At 42.1% G+C, this 21483-nt stretch overlaps 1 protein-coding gene across 1 annotated transcript in view; it reads right to left on the bottom strand.

Annotated features, from left to right (window-relative positions):
- Nucleotides 1-21483, bottom strand: part of Nol10 (nucleolar protein 10) — an 83028-nt gene that overhangs the window by 17341 nt on the left and 44204 nt on the right. Inside the window, exons 14-17 of the mRNA XM_048439764.3 lie at nucleotides 9628-9754; nucleotides 6457-6536; nucleotides 6175-6273; nucleotides 4561-4650 (exon numbers count right to left, since the gene is read on the bottom strand). Of these exons, the coding sequence (XP_048295721.1) occupies nucleotides 4561-4650; nucleotides 6175-6273; nucleotides 6457-6536; nucleotides 9628-9754 (396 nt within the window). The remainder of the gene's footprint in view (nucleotides 1-4560; nucleotides 4651-6174; nucleotides 6274-6456; nucleotides 6537-9627; nucleotides 9755-21483) is intronic.

A 21483-nucleotide genomic window follows, 5' to 3' on the forward strand; every position in this document is an offset into this window, starting at 1 on the left:
AAACTCTGAATTGATAAGCTATTAACTAAAATTCCAAGAGACACTAAGTTCAAAAGTCTTCCTTGAGTAAACATCATTTCTAAAATAGATCAAGGAAAGAAAAGCTCCAGTTCCTGAACCCAACTTCAAAGGGAAGAAAAAAACCACAATGTGTTTGCTACAAGGCACCATAGAAAAAGCATTCGGATGTATGAAGGATCCTCAGATGTAAGAAGGATGTTCAGAGGTTATGAAAGATATAAAGATGTATAAAGGACATGCAGATGTATGAAGGACGTGAGATGTATGAAGGATGTGAGATGTATGAAGGATGTGAGATGTATGAAGGATGTGAGATGTATGAAGGACGTGCAGATGTATGAAGGATGTGGAGATGTATGAAGGACATGGCATTCATCTGGAGACCGGGAAGCATTTAGGTGGAAATTACATTCCTTCAGAAACCCAGGGTTCTTCCAATTCTTTGTCCATCATAGAGGAGGACATGAAACAGCACAGGGACCCCAAGATTTGAAAGTCACAAGCCCAAAAGTCTTAGAAGCAAGTGCTTCAGAAAAGCACAGACCCATCTGATCCACAAAGACTCTTGCCACAAGGTCCAAACTTGTGCTACACAGAACAATGACTAACTCCTGGGGAATCAAAGTCACGCAAGGTGACTCGGCTACAAACAGCACTTACATAGTTTCAACACTGTGAATGCCCAATTCTGAATTAACCAAAGTTACTAGCCAGCTTCAGTGGGAAGGAAAAAGTCAAGAGCCAGCATGAAAAGAAACAGCAGGAGAGTTTTGTACCAAAATAAAGAGCTACAAAGGCAGAAGTATTTCTGTGGGAGCCCCAGAGAAGCACAAACAAGGCAGGAGGAGAAGACGAGGTCTGATGGCCAATCCTCCCACAGGCCCTACAGCATCATCTAGTTTTAAGTGCTCATATTACTATAATTTAAGAGAAACACAAACATTGTAATTGACAACTAAACAAACTTTAAGTGATAAAATTCTAATGTTAAAATTATCTGATATAACTTAGCATGTTTGCACATAATTATATTTTGTCCCAAGAGCAATGAATTATCACTTTACTATAAAGCCTTAAGGGTGCTTACTGAGTCCTGAGGCTAAGACACCCCTCCTGTGGTGTTCTAGCCCCGCACACATGCAGCCTCTCTCATGCACAGAACCCAGGATCAACGCGCTCACAGACTGCAGTCGCAGAGGGAAGTTGGCAAGCAGAAGATGATGCTGTGGGAAAAATGGCCCTACTCACTTGGACCCTTAAAAGTCAAACGGGGCACGAGCCTATATGTCTCAAACGGGGCACGGGCCTATACGTCTCAAAGCTGCTTGCACATTTGGGAAGCTCAATGTGTGTTTGTTGAAAGGTAGTCATAATTACACCAGCAAGTTCTAAGTTCCAGCAGCATCCAGCTCGTGCTTGCTGACACTACACGGTTGGTCGCTTCCCGCTCTGCATCGACTGACTGTAGGGTAAACAGTGGGCACAGGAACTGGGAGCAGCCAGGGCAGAGGTCTGGAGGCTCTGGAGAGTCCCACTCACAGGGGGACTGATGGTGCTCAGTAACCTGTAACTCTTCCAAGCATTCTCTACTGACTGGGGGTGGGGAAGGGGGGGTGGGGAGGAATTCTTCCCTTAATTTGTGAGCAATCTGGTTTGAATCTAAAACCATTAGATGACAAATTAAATATTTGTGTCTAAGAATAGATTTTTAGACCATATATTATGCCTGCACTTCAATAATAAGACTGAACACTGATCATGGGGCCTGATTTAAGTCAATAAAAAGGATATTAGGGCCCATTTTACTAGCAGACTTCCTTCCTAGCAGAATTTGGTGGTCAGTGGCATAGCTTTAAAGACAGAATCAGCTATAAGGAGCCAGGAGGAGATAGTGCAGGTGACAGAAGAATGTCACCTTTTTCTAAGCTTCATCCTCTCTGAATCAGTACAAATAGTACAAGTCCAATATGAGGCCCTAAGATAGCATCTAAAGGGCATGCATGCTGTCCTGGTTGTGAGGCACAGGAGAGGTGTGAGCAAGAGTCAATGCTGAGGGAACACGGGGAAAAGATCTGTTTGGAAGTGACTTCCAGAACATCCACTCATAGGGAGCCTGCAGATTAAGTTAAACAACACTGGGCCCCCAATAACAGGACTCAAATTTCAGTGACCTCTCAAATTACTCCACTGTGGTAGCATGAAGTGTGAACTTCCACAAACTCCCACTCCTATGTGAATATGAGCCAGGCTCAGGACCAGGGGCCATCATGTGCTTTTATCAATCCTTTCAGTGATGGGCCTCATGGTCACCAGTTTACATAGCCCAGGAACATACGGTTTGGTCACTCTCATGGCTAAACTCACTTCACAGAGTCGCTAATTAACAGGGAGGAAAAGATGAAAATGTAGCAGACAGAGGGAGGGGAGGTACTGAGCAGAGCCGGGAGAGGAAAAGGGACACTGCCACTGGCTAGGAATTTAGATGCAACTGAGAAAAGTCTAATCAATGAGCCCCAGGCACCAGCGAGACATTGTCTAAAAAACTGTGGACTGTGCCTGAGGAATGCACGGAAGTTCAGTGCATTAACACATACACAAAGACTCCTGTCCCCCACACTGTCTCCCAGGGGGATGAGCAGACTTCTGCATTTTTATCATCACAGGCTCTGCTGTATGCCATGATGCTTAAAACAGCAAAACTGAATTTTGTCCAAGTACCCCATAACACCATTGTGACGAGGGCTCTGAGCACAAAGTATATCCCAATCTACAGTCTAAATTAGTTCCACTCTCTTCTAGGAGCTTCAGGTCAGGAAAGTACAATGACCATTCCACATGGCTTGTAAATGACATTGTGGAGCTGAAAAGGTCATAGGTTAATTGTCCTCAGGATCGGCCAACAAGATCAATGTGACACTCGGGGAGAACACCAGCAGAGCAGGAAGCCACACATTTCCACCCTGTTACATACATGGTCACACACACTGGTGTACATTAGGGAGGTGTACACTCATAAATTTAAATGAGTAAGCTTAAGTCATTGTTCAATATTGGTTGATTATTCATGTAATGAAAACGGAAACATAAAACCATCTATGTATTTTATCTTAAAAGGCTCCCTAAGATTTAAATAATTTATCTAAAGATGTAATAGGCCAGGATGAAAGGCTGCTGCGAGAGGCTGAGGGAGAGAAGTCAGCAGAATGGTACAGTGTGTGTGAACTCCCACAGAACCACAGCACTGAGATGTCCCTACCTGTCCTTACACGGTACAGGTAACAGTGAAGATGAGGGAACATCTAAGTCACAACCAGTGCACAAGACAGTTGCAAAGAAGAGCCTGGGTTCTGAGGAAGACAGAAAAACCAGAGAGCACAGCGGGGCTCATGCAACTGTAGCTTACATTCAGCTGCCTGGTTGGAGAGCAGGGACAAAGAATAAGTAACCAGACAGAAAGCCCCCAGGAAGCCCCAAAGTTCTGCCCACAGTCACAAGGTCAGGTCCTTTACTCCACCATCCAGGTCCTGCATGCTCTCTTGGGAGGCGGGAGTGGGGCAGTATCTACTCTATGCAGGAGAGGAACTAGGACTAGGGAGGACCCCAGAGTCTTAGATATTTAGAAAAAAGAGGCACACCTCCCCGCCCTGGCACAATATTAAGGCTGTGCTTACTTTTATGACTTTTCTGGCTGGTCCCTGTCTACTATCACCCCAGAAAAGGCAGGTAGCAGCACATGACCTCCCATAATGCCAAGTCAAAAACAAAAAGTACTTTCGTCTAGAATTAAAAAACTCTTGATTTAGAAAATCCTACAAAACCATGTAGATCATGAGGTTCAAATTTGCATGCTCATTTTTAGAGCCCCTGCGAAACTGCGCAGGCCATCATGGGGTGCACATCCGAAAGGTGTCACCTCAAAGAAGTCACATGTACCTGCCCCCGAACATGACGGTGGAGCAGTGAGGGGCGCCCTGGCCACAATGTGCACGGACACAGGGTTGGTGCTCCCACGAGTGCTGGGTTCAGAGAGCAATGCTGACACAGCACTTCTGCTGGGGTGTCCATCACGGCCCACACCCCGGTCAGAGACCCCCACTGAGGGCCCGGAGATAACAACCCCAGTCAGACAAAACCCCAGTCAGAATAGAAACAAGCAACAGCTATTTAGAAACAAAAGGTAAGTAAATTAGAACACAGAATATGTAGCCATTTTAAATACAGAGCACTTTCAACAATGTGGGAAACTAGCATTGCTATCTTCTAGAACCAGGGTAAGATTTCAGAATACATGGTACTCCTGATAATAAGGTATGCAACTTTAAAAGGACTGAGGAAATCTGCCCAATACTAAGGTTTTCCCTGTATGAAGATCACAGGGGGCAGCTTTCAACTTGACATCCCCCACCCCCATTTTCCAAACTTTCCACGCTAAGCACATTTTCTCTCAAAAGCAAGGGTAGGGGAACCCCAACAATAAAAAGATATACATTATTACCCATTAAATACAAAGCAACTTACTGATGCTTTAGGACATCTTACCTTAACTTTCTTTTTCAGTGTAGACTTCTGTTTCTCCTCCTCCTCTTCAATTAATTTAAGTGCCAGTTCTTTATTAACTTTGGGCAGTTTCTGGTAAAGAGGGAATAGATGCACTGAGATAAACACATGCAATACTAAATACTAGCAGTTCTGTGCGCGTGTGAGCTAACAATGGATGGTTCACTCCTATTTCTTATTTATCATCCCACGGCAGGAAAGAATGACAGAAGGAATAGCAGCAGGTGGGCCAAATGCTACAGAACCGTGAGCGGCCTGCTACTGGGAGCGAGCGCTCTCCACTCACTGGGAAGCTAGCCACGAGATCTGGGTCCCTTGGAATTGCAGGCACCTGCCCTGCCCTCTGTCGCAGTTGTGGGAACCTCTGAAAAGCTCACTGCATTGCTTCTTGCTCCCTAAAGGTTGAATTATCTTTTTTTTGTTTTATTTTTGCTTTTGTTTTTTTTTCGAGACAGGGTTTTTCTGTAGCTTTGGAGCCTATCCTGGAACTAGCTCTTGTAGACCAGGCTGGCCTCGAACTCATAGAGCCTGCCTCTGCCTCCCAAATGCTGTAAAGTTTGAATTCTTAATGAAAATTCTAGATGGGAGCTTGAGGACTCTCAGAGAAGCGATGAACTACCCACTGTCCTCTTCCACATCATGTTCCATTTAATGTACTAAGAAAAATACAATTCTGGCAGGTACATGCCTCCTCTGCTAAAACACAAACATACACACACTCACACACTCGTAATCTCTTTCTGCTATTATAAATTCTGAACAACTGTGGATAATGGAACAAGTATCGAGATAACTTCAGGAAAGTCACTAGTCTTTTGTTACTGAAAGTGAGTGTATGAATATTTAAAACCAATGTTCAGTTGTAAGTATTTTATTGTTCAGTGATTTGAGTCAACGGACAGGATGCCAAAGAGCCAAGAAAACAGGAACAGGCAGACTGGAAGCTCCTCCCTGTCTGCACACGGTCTGGCTGGAACCACCCAATAGCAGTTCTTTGCCATGGGAACAGCAGGTAGCCCCAGCAGCAGAGGTAGATACCACCGTGTACCCCCTTCTTAGGAGTCTGGGTCCTCCTCACTAGACCACATCTTTCTTGATGCCTGGACCTAATGTGGTAGGTGCTTCCCGCAGTTAGCACCTCTCTTACCCTGACCTCAGTGTTTCTGCCTTTCTGGGGCTCTAATGTCTAGTGGACAAAGCTATGTATATTCTAAATCCTCCCCCATCAATACAATAGATGCTGCTGGTTTCCTGACTCTGTATTGGACATCCCAGGATGCAGAGGACCTGAGAACCAAGCACACCAGGAAACCGAGACAAATGGATTTCTAACGTTTGTCAAACTGAAAATCTCTGGCAACATCACCAGGTGTTCTTAGTGCACCGAGAGCAGTTGCTGTAGATCACTGCCCAGGGTCTTAGCCTTTGGTTAAGATTATGTACATATTATTCCCCTAACACCTGACCACCTTCCCTCATAACAAAATACACCAAGAAAGCAAAAGATGTGAACTAAAAGATGGATAACCATGGACATGATGGCAGACTTCTTAACTATTTTCCTCTGGCAAGCTCAATGCTGAGCACAATTTTTACCTTTAATTGGACTCTCTGTGCACGTGTTTCTTCTATCTTCTGCCGAATTTTATCTTTCCTATATTCTTCATAAGCAAATGGATTTACCATCAATTTCACCTTTTCAGAACAAAAGAATGAAATGAAAGAGAATTAATAGAGTAGCATTTATGACCCATGACTACTGTACCAAAGAAAGTGGATCCCTCACAGAGCAGAAGTATGCTTTATGAAGGCTTAAATAAGGCAGAAGCAGCTATAGATGGTTTAGCAACACCTGAAATACCTAGAGTCCATATTTACCTTGTGGTAGAGTCTGATATCCATGAAAAATCCATGCATATAAGCCCGGAGGAAAGGGGATCCGATGAGATGTGTGAGCCCTGCAAGTTCACCAGAAGAGGGTAGGACTTTATGAAGTTGTCAGTAAAATGTAAGTTTTTCTTCCTTTCTTTATAACTTTTTTTTTAAAAATTTTATGTGTATGGTTGTATGTCTGTGCACCATGTGGATGTAGTACCCACAGAGACCAGAGGAGGGTGTTGGATTCCCCTGAGACTGGAGTTACAGAAAGTTGTGAGCAGTCATGTGGGTGCTGAGACTTGACTGGAAGAACAGTCAGTGTCCTCTTAACTACTGTGTCATTAAACCTTAAATTTTCTTAAACACAATTATAATACAGTTTCCCTTTAGAGCAAAATATTTAAGGGCTAAAACTGTATTAAATAACTGTATTAATGCCATTCTTATTGCCTTAAATGTCTTAAGTGTAAAACTAATGGGAAAGTCTTGATGAACTATGACTATGGTAAAGAAATTTCCTTATAATAGTGCTTCTTGGGTTTTGAAATAGTTTGTTCATTTATTTATTGAAACAGGGTCTCTCTATGTAGCACTGGCTATACCGTAACTCTCTATGTAGACCAGAATGGTAGAACTCATAGGGTTCTACCTGCCTCTTTCTCCTGAGAGCTAGGACTAGAGGCAGGTGCCACCTGCAGGGCTAAAACAGCTTGATTTTAACGCAGTATGTTGGGAATCTACAGTAGGTTGCCAGATATTTACTGTTAAGTAGGAATAGGGAAGCAGACCTGAAGCAGTATTGTCAACATTTCCAGAAACAAAGGGCATTGTCAAGGCCTGGTCTTCCCAAACACAAATAGCTGACAAACTTAACTCACATACACACATATGTATGACATTAAGACCCATGTTACTGGGCTGGGAGTATAGGTCTAGAGGAGCATCTGTCTAGCATGCACAAGACTCTGAGTTCAATCTCAGCATCACAAACATCTCTAGCACCACCAGGCATGGAATACAGAATACAGGACTACAATACAATCTCAGCACTGGGGAGGCAACCACAGGAAGGGGAAGGCTTTGAGGCCAGCCTAGGCTACAGACAGACTCTGTTCAAAGGTCTACATTATTCACACAAAGTTTCAGCATAGCTAAGGAGTTCACTATCAGTTGGTGTTCGGGAACCTTCTCTTACATAGATTACACTTAGAATAGGAATACACGGGCTGGTAAGAGAGAGGATTAGGTAAAGCAACTGCCATGCAAACCTGATGACCCGAGTTCGATCCCTGGAACCCACATAAAGGTAGGACAAAACCAACTCTATAAAGCTGTCCTCTGTCCTCAACATGCATGCTACAGAAACACACCATGTGTGAACACACAAGTGTAGTAATAAAACAATTAGAAATTTAGAACACAGGAACACATTAAGGAAACACATAGGAACTCTGTTATGTCAAAGAAATTAGTTCTGTTAAAAACATCTTTAGATATGTTTATATGTGTCTGTACATGTGTAAGCACAGGTGCTTGTATAGTCTAGAAGAGGATGTTGGATCCTCTGAAGCTTGAGTGACATGTGGGTATAAGCTGCCTGATGTGAGTATGGGAACCCAACTCGGGTCCTCTGCAAGAGCAGTATGTGTTCGTAACTGCTGAGCCATTTCTTCATTCCCTAGAAATTATTTAGGTACAAATTCTAGGTGTGTGTGTGTGTGTGTGTGTGTGTGTGTGTGTGTGTGAAAGAGAGAGACAGAGACAGACAGAGAGAATACACAAAAAACAAAATCATGGATGTTATGACATGGTTTATCTTCAAAAGAAACCATGCGTGATGCATGAAATACAGCTTGGTAGACTATCAAGTGACTTCCTTTCTTTTCTGTTTTGGTGGTGCTAAAGACTGAACCAAGAAGGGCCCTGTGCATGCCAGGCAAGCTCTGTACTGCTGAGATACAAGCAGTATCTTGTATCTAGGTAGCTTTTCATTTTTATTCTGTGATAAGGTCTCACTGAGTATCCTTGGCAAGGTTGGAACCTAAAATCTTCCTGCCCCCGTCTCTCCAGGGAGACTACAGGCATGTGCTATCACTATCGTTCTGAACAGCACATGACTCTGACTTCCATAATTCGACCTGAAAATCAGACTGGGAAAAACCATGTAGCAGTTTAAAGTAGTATGCATTTTAGAACAACAACGACGACAAAAGGCAAAATTAAATAGGGTGCTCTTTTATTGTAACTATAAGAGTTAATCAGAAAACACTTCCTAGAGGTCAATATATCAGTGAAATTATAAGGATGGACTTTTGTATTGGAGCCTTAACAGAGATCCGTAATGATATGTAAAAACACACAACTTAAATATGTGTCTGCATGCGCTCGGCACTTAAATTTTTCTCAGACTATGGGGTCTGATTAATTACCCAAGTATAGATATATTTGCTAATGATATTGTGTGGAAGGCCTTTGGGGAATTAGGAGTCTTGCTCTTTAGCGACTGATCTCACTATGGGTCAGACTGCAAAATTTAAACTTATTTTGATCCAAAATAGATCTCTTAGGAAAATGATTAAGTAAGGTGGTCACTATAGTCATGGAAAGCTTTGAGTTCCTAATTTAAAAATCTAGGCTCAAAAGCCTAAAACACTGGAGTGTCAAGTCAGTGCTCGGAAAGTTCTGACCTCTGGAGCACTTCAGATTTCAGTTGGAATGTTCAGTCTGCATGAAGAGTCTTTCCTATTGGAAGGCTTGAACCCTAAGCTTTGGATTAGGTTCTTCATGAATAAATTTAAAAGAGACCCAAGAACCACCTGTTTACAGTCTGCGAGACTTCAGAGTTACTACGCTTCCATTTATCACACTCTCGAGACCACGTTCCGCTCACAGAGACCTGGGGAGCACCCACTCTCTCTGGACAGGTCATCCGTGTGCTGAAAGAAAGCCGCTCCCAGTGACAGCACAGGGAGTGTCAGCCAGTCGGACTTCCCAAAGCCTTTTTCTGAGTAGAGATTATAAATTTGATCATTTAAAACATTTTTGATATCTGATTTGGCAGAAATGGGACATTTGGAAAATCAAATAAAAATGGCTCAATCAATTCTAATGTTTAAAACTCCTAAAAGTGGAAATAAGACAATTTCAAAAATTATTTTTAGCACATTTTACCTAAATTTTCAAGGTCTTTCTTGGTGACGAATTTGTAGTCGTCGTACACTGTGCTCTCTGGGTTCTCTTCCAATTCTTCTGTCAAGTTGTCCAGGAATGAACACCACCTGGGGGCAGGACCCAGAACCTGGGGGAGTTATTGAAGGTCACTATCAACACAACACCTTAGAGCCAGAGTTCTTTAATCACAGCTGTGTTTCCATCAGAATATAGTGCAAAAAGTAAACAAGTAGGAGAATTTAGGATAGAAAGATTACACTGTTACATTAATTATCAAAATACAGACAAGCAATTCAGATACTTAAAGTCTCTTCCTTTACCCATCATGTGACTCACTGAAGAGTGCTAGAACTCTATAACACATATTTAGCACCAGGATTTTACAAAAGCTTGTTGACCACAACAAACAAAAGTCTAAAGTAAGCATTACCCACTTTCAAGATTTTTCACTACTTGATAATTCTATACTAATTTTATGTGGCCTATTTAAATATCATTAAAGTGTTTAGCCAACCGAACAATGAGGATCTCAGTTTGATCCTCAGAACCCATGATAAAAAACAAACCCCAAAACTCAGGCACGTAGCACGTGCTTGCAAGTCCTGCACTGGGGAAATGGAGAAAGGCAGACCCTTGGGGCTCACTAGATGGCAGTGGAACCTGTCAAAAAAAAAAAAAAAAAGAAAAAAAAAAGAAAAAGAAAAGAAAAGAAAAGAAAAGAAAAAAAGAGAAAAAAGTGATGACGCCTGAAGATTTATATCTGAGGTTGACCTCTGACCTTTATACATATGTTCACACATGGATATTCACACCTCCCCACACATAAACACATACAAAATTGAATTCTAGACTATACCAATAGCAATGTATTATATTTTCAACAACGGCTGAGAGTGTAAGAGATTTTAAATGTTCTCATTAAAAAAACAAGCACGGTCCTAGCCAGTCTAAAATAAACCTTAGTACACCAAAAATACTGTATATAATTAGTACCTACACTTTTATTTTCATACCCAGACTCCGTCAGGCCTGACCTAAAGTAAATAACCATTAGGTGGCCCAGGGAAAGGCTAGGAGCCCAGGCAGAGCTTACTGCAAGCTAATACAACATGATCCCACTTCTTCCTACAATACTATGATTGCTGGGTAGTTTTTTACTGCTGACAGTATCTCTCCTTGCACCAGGCTACACCCATTGAGATCAGTGCTTAGTTCAAGGGAAATGTGCTCATTCCCTGGGGATACTACAGACAAGTGAACCTAGAACCCAGGGTCAGCACAATGGAACTTCCAATGACACCTATTTACTTCAACAGTAATTATACAGGGGAGAAACCAAAATCATAATGGAAGCTATGAAATCAGGTTTTAACTTTTTGGGATGGTAGGAGGAAGAGGCATAACAAGGAGAACAGCTCTTGTTAACACCTAGAGACTATGGGGCAAAGAACATGAAAACCAAGTCTTAAGGAGCATAGAGGAACCTTACAGACTGTTTCTCACTACTACAAATTTATACTATTTTAAATGGTAAGTGAAATAGTTTGATTCCAAACACACATAAACCTTCAAGAAATGCAACACATTTTGAAAAATTCACAAAGGACTCTCTTAAAGGAACTGCTGTGGTTTAAAGTAATTGTGGGGCAGTAGCTTGAAATCAATAGACGCCCATATTCAACATTACAATATACAGAGTGCTTTTTGGCCATGATCCCTCTGAAGTTTAAACTTTATCCCCAGAACAAAGATACAGATAGTGTATATATAAGTACACACACACCACCCTCCTCCTCCCACACGCATGAGCCCCTCACTGGTTTTCTTAACACTGAATTCTTAGTACCTAGGCCAGTCTCCCAAGCTGCAGGCACTCGGCAAGTATGGGACAAAGCACGTACACGTTGCACACATGCAGGCGTTACAATTGTCTGGCAAAACTATTTCCAAATGGTCTCTTTTTCTTATTCAGATGAAAACATTTCTGTGTCTTATAAAACTGTCAGATATAAGATCATTTTTCGGTGAACGTCAGATCTATTTTGACTGCGGTGCAAGAGACTCCTGGTGCCATCAGGAGACCAGTTCCAAGTCTCCTGCCTATATCAAACCATGCAGGTGCTGATGAAGCAGCCTGCTTATGCCTGTAAACTGGAAGTGTCCTCCAATATGTTTTAAATCACAGTAAAGGACTGCTGAGCAGATGTGCTCAGTCCCCATCACTGTGAAGGTCCATCTGTATATTATTTATGGAAGCAATACTTTAAATTGTTTTTTGTTTTTCAAGATAGGGTTTCTCTGTGTAGCCTTGGCTGTCCTAGAATTCACTCTGTAGACCAGGCTGGTCTTGAATTCAAGAGATTCGCGTGCTTCTGCCTCACAAGTACTGGGATTAAAGGCATGTGCCACCATGCCTGATGTAATATTTTAATATTTTAAAAAATTTTGGTATAGGGTGGGGCTGGAGAGTGTTTATCGCTACTGCAGAGGATCTGGATTGAGTTCCATCAGATGACTGACAATGCCTGTAACTTCAGTTCCAGAGAACCTATTCCCCCCGCCCCTTCTAGTCTTCTCAGGTTCCTACATAGATGTGGTGCACATAAACTCATGCAGGAACACACACATACACATTAAAAAAAACCCCTCATTTTAAAAGCTAATATGATATAAGTGCAGCTGGGCAGTGGTGATGCATGCCTTTAATCCCAGTGCTTGGGAAGCAGAGGCAGGTGGATCTCTGTGACTTCGAGGCCAGCCTGGTCTACAAAGCGAGTTTCAGGACAGCCAGGATTACACAGAAAACCCTATCTTGAAAAACTAAAAAAAAGCAAACAAATAATAAGGGCTATGTAAATAATTATTATATTGTATTCCTTAGGGCAAAGAGACCCCCCCCCCAGAGTCCCCAAATTAAACAAACAGACCAACCCAAATGTTATAGAACAGTTTCCTCCAAGATTGAGACAGTCCATTCTGAAGAGAAGCATTACAATTCAAAATCGCTCCCGGAAGTCCCTGAAACTGACTGGATTCATTAAGTTCTTCCCTGTCAGAGTAAACATCAGAAGTTGAGAGTCCCTCTCACACAAGGTAAGCTGCAAAGAAAACTCTGTGGCAGCCCTGGAAGCAGCAGAAAGCAGTCAAGCTGCCTGAAGAGGTTCAGCTCAACAGAGGCACCTGAGAAGGACGCTGTCCAACATGGTGAGCTGCTGGTGGCCTCTGCAGTGCTCTGGGTTCCCAGCTTACTGAGCTGTCACCTGTGCTGGGGCAGGCTTTGGTGATACAGGTGTCTTTTGAGGAATTTCTGCTCCTGTAAATAACCCTTCACCCATATTCCTGTAAATAGCCCCAGTAAAACTCATGGTCCTCCAAGCTGGACTTTGGTCTGTCACAGGTTCTCTATCTGTGGTGAGTAGATGTGTGTGTTGCGTCTCCCCAGGAAAAGTTTTGTCACACAGCACCACGTCTGTATATACTCAAGATGTAGACCATGTTTTTGCAAGTATTTCCAACCGGTAGCTCACTGACTGCAGGTGACAGAACTACAGAGTTCTATATAGCTACAGAGTCGGACCTGAAGGACCAAGAAAAGAATGGATTTCAAGCTCCGACTTCTCTTTGGGATGGTGGAAGGAGTGACCAATATCAGACCAGCTCTAAATCTAGTTTTCCACTCTTCTTTTAAAAAATTATTACATTTATTTAATTAGTGTGGGGGGGGCAAGGTGTCATATGGAGGCAGAGGACAATCAGCAGAAAATGGCCCTTTTCATCAACATGAGTGTTCCTGGGATCAAGGTTAGGTTGTGAGGCTTAGTGGCAGGCACCTTTACTTACTGAGACTTCTTACAGGCCCTTGTCATGTCTGTGACCTTCCTTTTGATTAAATACCTGGATTTTCATGGAACTGTATCAATCTGTCTCTCAGGAGACAGGTCTACTTATGATAAATAATCTCTACACTCAGACTCGTTGCCATTTCATTTTATAGGAGAAAATATTCCCACGAAAACCAAAATTAAACCAAGTGGTGACTTTATTAAGTATATGTCCCACTTCCTCTTCAGAGAAAACCTCACAGTCACCATAGGAAGTGGAGCTTACTCAAGGTAACTACATGCTTACCCAAGACAGCACTTTTTTATAGGCCTACCATTAAGTAGCAAAAACCATGGTCGTGTCTCTGCTGTGCTTACAATGATTGCATATTAACATGTCAAAGTCCCTTGCTGTCTTCCAAGGCATAACATTACATATCAACTAATCCTTAGAGATATATTGATTTACAAAGTTTTGGTTTTACAAATTGAGGAAAACTTACTTAAAAAAAAAAAACCAATCAATGGACATTACCATTCCACCAACCATGTCATGTTTTCTGAGTGAGCCAGGAGCTGCAGTTCAGTGGCAGAGAATGCACTTAATACATTTTAGATGCTGAGGGATGAGATGATTGGTGGGCAAAGGTGCCTGCTGTCTAGCCTGACGCCTAAGTTCCATCCTTGGTACCCACATGGTGGAAAAAGTTGTCCTTTGACCAGATCTGAGTAGCCACAAACATAAATATGGAAAAAGTAAACAAATAAAAAAATTTAAAAAACTATGTTTGCTGACTCCCAGCAAGGCCAAGTTGGACTACAGATTAAGTTTATCACTCAGCAGTCATATGCGTTAACTATTTAGTTATTTTAACTGTTTTCAGGATATTCTAAAAACAGAAAAACAAATTCTGAGATTAAAGCAACGATCGCCACCAGCACCGGTGACTTTAAGGGGTAAAGTCAGACCCAGTGGGGCTTAAACTTAGGTCCAGATAGGAAGCTGCCATTCTCACTGCGAAGCCGTGCGTCTTTATCACAAACAACTGGAGCCAGAATTACAGCCCAGACTTTCTGGCATCTTAAAAAATAATAATATAGTAAATATACTATAGGTTATGTGAAATCTCCAGTGGATTCTGGGTTAGTGGCCCATTATTAAACCCATTGAGATTGTCTACAGAAGAGTCGCATATATTCATACCACTTATTTGGGACAAAATAAAGATAAATAAAGAACCTCATCACTGTCAATCTAGGTCAAGCTTGCGCCCTAAGGAGTCAGGTCGGTTATAAAAAAGAAAAGTTTTTTTTATATATAAAAATTACAGGTAAGAAAGAGATGAAGACACTGTACTACAATAAAAATATACACACTAAATACAGCTCCATGTAGTAAATATATACTAAACTTAGTTAAGCTATAATACAAATACTATGGACTACTATTTTTATTCATGATAATTTTTATGCTTTACAGCATGATTCTTTAGGGAGAGAATAGATTTTTGTAAATTATGATGTTCAACTCTAAGACAAACTCAGAAGAAAATTTCCTCCTACAGCTTACTCCATGTTGGCTACATGATCCACCGTCCCTGGTATGTGTTTTCAATTCTGACAGCTGAGGCTTAATGAGCATCACAGACTGGGTGAGCCAAAGGGAGGGGCTGTCTGTGAGCATGTAATTGTGTTTGCAGCATAATGAGCTGCCTAATTGCACATCCAAGTTTACATGCATTAGCCTGAGCAATGGTGAGTCACTCAAAGGCGCACTGCTCTGCTGTAGCCTTTTGTCCCCTGTTCCTAAGACTCAGGTTAACATCACGATGATTTAACCTCAGGGCTTAAGACTTGTTTTATTTCTTGGGAACAAGTTTAGCCTAGGCTGGCCTCAACTCATAATATACAAGAAGATGACCTTGAACTAATCATCCCTAACCTTTGCCCCTCAGGTACTAGGAGAAAAACAATTTGTGAATTTAATCTTGATTTGGTTTAGAAATGTAGTTTAGACACTGAAATTAATAAGAAAAATAAGGCCAAGTGAAACAAACAGACCCTGTAAACAGGGTGCCTCTCTCCCTGTCCGATGGTCAACGGAGAGCTAGTCTACGCAAGCTCTGAATAGTACAAATGAGCAAGAGGCAGCATGTCTGCATTCAAGAGCCAGGGGAGATGACATCCCTGGCAAACAGTTAAATACAAAATTAACATCAATATTAAGAACTACAAGGAGCTTTCAGTAAGGCTGCTCCCAACCCCAAGCCTTGCTTGTGTCAGAGAATACACGTGGTCGGCAAGAGCATGCAAGAGGTGGTGGGCACTGAGAAGGAGGAAGAGACAGTCCCTCAGTGCATCTGGGACACAAGGAAGCGGTGAAGGGGCTAGTAAACAGTCCAATTCCCACACCTCTAAGGACACCAGAGGACATAACTCTCTGGAAGAGAGCTCCGAGCTGCAGTATGGCTGTGGGGCTATATGGGACAAGGAGGCAAGTGACTCAAGCCGTGTAGCTGAAATGACAGCTGGTTTAGATGTCAGGGCCCTTCCTACTCCCTTGAATGCCGAAGGCAAGCACGACTGTGCTTCTACTTCAGCAAGAACCTAGGAGGTATTCTCTGGAGAAAAGCCCAAAGGGGCCCAGAAGGTCCTAGGTCTTGGTATCTGGAATTGGTTCAAAAAGTCAAGAGGAAAACTTCCAGGAAAAAAAGACAAGTCACATGGGGCTTCCCCAGGCAGCATCCCCACTGTCCTCACACTCACACAAGAACCCCAAGTGCAGTCACAGCCTCACTCTCAGAGGACCCCCAGGAGCAGCCATGGATGGCCTCATGCTCACACAGGATCCCCAGGAATAGTCACGGCTGGCTTTGCTCTCACACGGGATCCCCAGGTACAGCCACGGATGGCCTCATTCTCCACACAGGATCCCGGGAACAGCCATGGCCTCACTCTCACACAGATCTATAGGCAAAACTCCACTGCCTCATTCTTACACAAGAATGGTTTGCTAAAGATGGCCAAGACCATCAAGTGGAAAACAACTTCCGCCGAGTGGCGGTAGCTCACACCTTTAATCCCAGCACTAGGGAGGTAGAGGCAGGAGGATCTCTGTGAGTTCGAGGAAGCCAGCCTGGTCTACAAGAGCTAGTTCCAGGACCAGCCTTCAAAGCTACAGAGAAACCCTGTATCGAAAAAGAAGGAAAGGAAAGGAAAGAAAGAAAGGAAAGGAAAGGAAAGGAAAGGAAAAGGGAAGGAATAAGGAAAGGAAAGGAAAGGAAAGGAAAAGGAAAGGAAAAAGGAAAGGAAAAAGAGGAAAGGAAAAAGGAAAGGAAAAGGAAAAAGGAAAGGAAAAAGGAAAGGAAAAAGGAAAGGAAAGGAAAGGAAAGGAAAAAGGAAAGGAAAGGAAAAAGGAAAGGAAAAAGGAAAGGAAAAGGAAAGGAAAGGAAAAAGGAAAGGAAAAGGAAAGGAAAGGAAAAAGGAAAAGGAAGAAAAGGAAAGGAAAGGAAAGGAAAGGAGAAAGGAAAGGAAAAGGAAAGGAAAGGAAAGGAAAGGAAAGGAAAGGAAAGGAAAGGAAAGGGAAAGGAAAGGAAAGGAAAGGAAAGGAAAGGAAAGGGAAAACCACTTCCAACAAGAGAGAAAGCGAGCAAAGCTAAGCAGGAACCCTGCCCCTCCCCCGGGCTCCGGGAGCCTAAACTACATTAAGAGAACTGCAGACGAGGAATTGTTACACTGTGAACAGACACTGAGGGGAAAATGGGCGGAGACATGTGCTGAAGAGAAGGTGGGGCAGGCCATCCCTAACTGAAGTGACCGAACAGAGACCCAAATAGGGAGACTGGCAGAGCACATCTGGCAACTGCTTGTTCTGTGTGAGGTCAGCAAAAAGACGTGCCAGGTACAGCCAAAAGGGGTCATCTTGCAGGCCACTACAAGCCTTACTTTTCTTTTACTGAGCGAGACAGAAGCCATCAAGAGGCCTTGGCACAGGACTGACATGATCTGACTTGCATTTACAAGATCGCTCTGATAGAGGCTGGGAGACTTGCTGGTTCCAGGCATTTAAAGAAATCTCTGTTCAATCATTAACTGACAATTAAGCAAGGCAAACAGAGACTTCTGGAGCTCTATATAACAAAGAAAACAGACTTTATAGTTTAGCCCAGGAGCCTTACCAAACAAGCAACAACAAACCTCGGTGGGGTGAGCGAAAGTCCACAATCTCCACATTCTCTCTAAAGTTTCTAGTTTTCAACAACAACAAATGACAAGACATGGGGCTGAGGGGACATACCATGCGAGAGATGGGGGGGAAAAGAAAGAGCTTCCTGCGTGAAGTCATAAAGATATTCAGCGACTAACAGATGGGGGAGGGGAGCATTACACATACAGAATGAACTAAATCTATCACTTGGCAGGAAGTAACTTTTAATACACACCACAGCATAGATGGGCCCTGAAAACAGGTAAAAACCAAACCAACCATTTATATGAAATGTTCAGAAACAGCTCTCTAGTGATGGAAGGAGACTGCGGGGGAGGGAGAGAAGAGAGACAGAGAGGAATGCTTCCTTTTGGTGTGAAATATTCTCGAGTTAGATGGTAGTGACCACTGCAGTATTCTAAATATACAGAAGCCACTAGGTTATACCCTTTAAAAAGCAAATACTAGAGTTCTTAACAAAGTTGTTGCTTTAAAAAAATCTAATGAAGGATTGTATGGTGCACTTAACTAGAGAATTCTCCTCTGCCATTCCTGCCTTTCAGATGGGGACATCTCTAGGGCTTCGGCCAGAGGGTCTGTGATGTGGGATTCCCCTCTGTATGCTGTGAATATGTTTTATTACCATTGATTAAGAAAGAAGCTGCTTTGGCCTACGGCAGGGCAGAACAGAGCAAAGAAGGAAATCTAAGCAGAGATAGAGGGAGAAAGAAGGCAGAGTCAGGCAGACGTCACATAGCTGCGGAAGGAGAAAGGTGCAGGAACCTTACCAGTAAGCCACAGCCTCGTGGTGATACACAGATTAATAGAAATTAAGATGTAATAGCTAGTTAGCAATACACTTAAGCTACTGACCAAACAGTGTTGAAATTTAAAAAAGCAAAAACAAAAAAACAACTCTCCTGGTCAGAAAATGACTACAGATACACAACAAGACAGATTCCGAAGAAAAAGATCTCTGAATGGGCACAGTGTTAGATACATGTACATGGACTTAGGAGAGAAAGAAGAAAGAGGTCAGTCATAGGTTAAAAGAGTAAAGATAATAAATATAAAAAATAGAGAAAAAAGCCATGTAAAGATGAAAATACATAGTCTGGATTATACATATTATTGTGTTTTCTTTGAACTTTTTGACTGCAGAGAGATATTTGATTCTGGGAGCTGCTAAGAAAAATCAACATATATATTTTAAAGGTATCTTGACTTCAAAATTTGAGTCTCAGGATATATTACTTTGGAAAAGAGGTTCTGCTTTTGTTTCCACGGAAGATGAGAACCTGTGGATTCCTTTCAGGCTAATGTGGTTTGATGGAACAAGACCCTGCCCCAAAGGTCCATGAATAGTAAAAATACTTCGCTCAACAAACAGCAGAAAGCAGTCTGGAGAAAACAATGCCCAAATTCCCAAAATGTTTATAAATGTTTTGTTTTCATCAAAAAGAGATTGATTATAGATGATTAATATGATATAAAAAAGAATACAGTAATACGGATCTTGGTCTACTGACAAATTTAAGGTCAATTTTGTTACACTACATATATATATATGATATGTATATCATATATACATATATATTTCTACTCTTGTTTAAAGTATTGTTTATACACCTCATTTAAAAATGTAATGTATAGTTAAGAAATGCAGATTAATAGATAGTCATCTGTAATAAGCAAACTTTTATGTTAGTTAGGTTTTCTAGATGTACAGAGATGTATTTCAGATGAATAGGTATTCTTCAAACCTTTCAAAGACCTGCGGAATATGGCATTTAAAATGTCTTAAGAACTTAGACTTTTCTCAGTAGTGAGGCACATCTGCTTCTTACAGCAGCAATTACTTCAGAGAGGTTGATGGCCACTGAAGAAATTCATTATGGAATTTGCCTTCAATGTGACAAGGCTAGTCATTTAGGCAAGAAACTGTTCTTGCCTGGACTGCTTGACGGTATGCTATATAAACTAGGCATGCAGGACCCACAGAAAAGTGACTGCTGAACATTCCAAAAGATAGGATGGTCCTTCAGGGTTCCTGCTTCACAGAAGAAACTGCCAGACATTCTGCAGGATACCAGAATAAAGCCAAGTACCAAACTTTGCCAGTACAAGGCAGAACAGATCTTCAAATTTTATGCTTTATTGAAAGTCTGCCAGATATTACAGGTCTATAGGCTGAAGATGGATGCCCCAGTGTTACAAAAGAAATTTTGGGTGTCTGTCCAGGCAGCTATTGACCAAACAGTGTTGTAATTAATATAGTTTCTGTGTGATTATTCAGGTCTGGGCGGCTGGGAAATGAACACAGTCTCTGTCTACAGGCCTATCCAGGTTCCCATCCTTAAGAATGTTCCGCATAATTAGATTATGTTGACTGCCCCTTGTAGTTAGACCCAGTTAAAAATTTCTGGCAGGAATCCCAGGGAGCGTGTGCCAAGAGTACTGAAACACCTTCTGCCCTAAGTGTTTGGCTTTGTAAGACTTAACAGTTATATCAATCTTTAAGTCTTTTTCTATATTTTCAAGTTTTGGGACTAAACTGGGTGGGAGACGATGGGTTGGTTCTAGGGTCAATTTCTAGCAGTCCTTGCTGGCAAAGCTGAGCCACAGAGAGGCCAGAAAGACCCAAGTACGTTCAAGGTCCCTACCCCATCTCCGAGAAGACTGCCTAGAGAAACACTGTTTCCTAGCTTACCCGAAAGACACAGAATCAGCCCACCCCTTTGCATTTTAAAATTTTAACATTGCTTGAAGGCTCAGACTTCTGTCAAGGAAGCTGTTAAAAACAATCCATTGAAGGCTGTTCTACCAGAGCTCTAAGAACCTGGGACCAAACAGCAATCATTACATGAGCTCAGCAAGGACCGGAGCTCTTGTTAAACTAGGAAATAGGGAAGCAGAATGACATTCAAGCGAACCCCTTAGTTTATGTGAATAAATATTCTATTAAAAAAACATGAAATGCCTTCATCAAATCATCTGTCTCAGATATTTAAAATTAGACATACTTAGAACCAGGCATGGTAGCGTGTACCTTTAGTCCCAACACCCAGGAGGCAGAGGTAAGAATTCTTGAGTCTGAGGCCAGCCTGGTCTACATAGAGTTATAGAACACCAAGGGCTAAAGAGAAACTTTGTCTCAAAAATAAGAGAGAGATTCAAACATAGCTCATGAAGTAAAAATGGAAAGTATTACATTTCTTTCTGCTTTGCATTAAAAAAAATAAATGGCATACAGTTTTAAAAAATTAATTATGTGTGTGTATGTGTCTACAAATGGGTTCACACACATGAGTGCAGTATTATGGAGGCTAGAAAAAAGCATCAGAGCCCCTAAAGCTGGAGTTACAGGTGGCTGTGAGCTGCCCTACATGGTGCTGGGAACTAAATGTGGGTCCTCTGCAAGAGCAGTATGGTGTTTAATTGTGAGCCATGTTTTCAGTCCCATGAATGGCATACTAAATAGCATGAAAAACTCCTCGGCTTCCAGTTTCCTTCAATATTGACTGAAAAACCAAACAAGGAGGAAGATGGCAATGCTAACACAGCCTCATTCTTCAAAGTCCACTGTTAGCTGAATGAGAAGGACAGATTTTTAAAGGTTCCCCCATCTACTTTTTTCTGAGGAGCCTGGCCTTGCACCTCGGCTGCAAACCACAACAGATTTTTATATCACATTGCATTTGAATTCCAGAGCTTCCTACAGTTCACACCCAGAGCCTGCAGTAACAAGACAGGAACGACATCCCCCTCCTCACAGCCTTTTCCTCTTACACTTTCCTTCCTAACTACTCAGACTAACCTCACACACCC

Source organism: Myodes glareolus, chromosome 6, assembly GCF_982192425.1.
Source record: "Myodes glareolus chromosome 6, mMyoGla1.1, whole genome shotgun sequence".
Taxonomy (NCBI): domain Eukaryota; kingdom Metazoa; phylum Chordata; class Mammalia; order Rodentia; family Cricetidae; genus Myodes; species Myodes glareolus.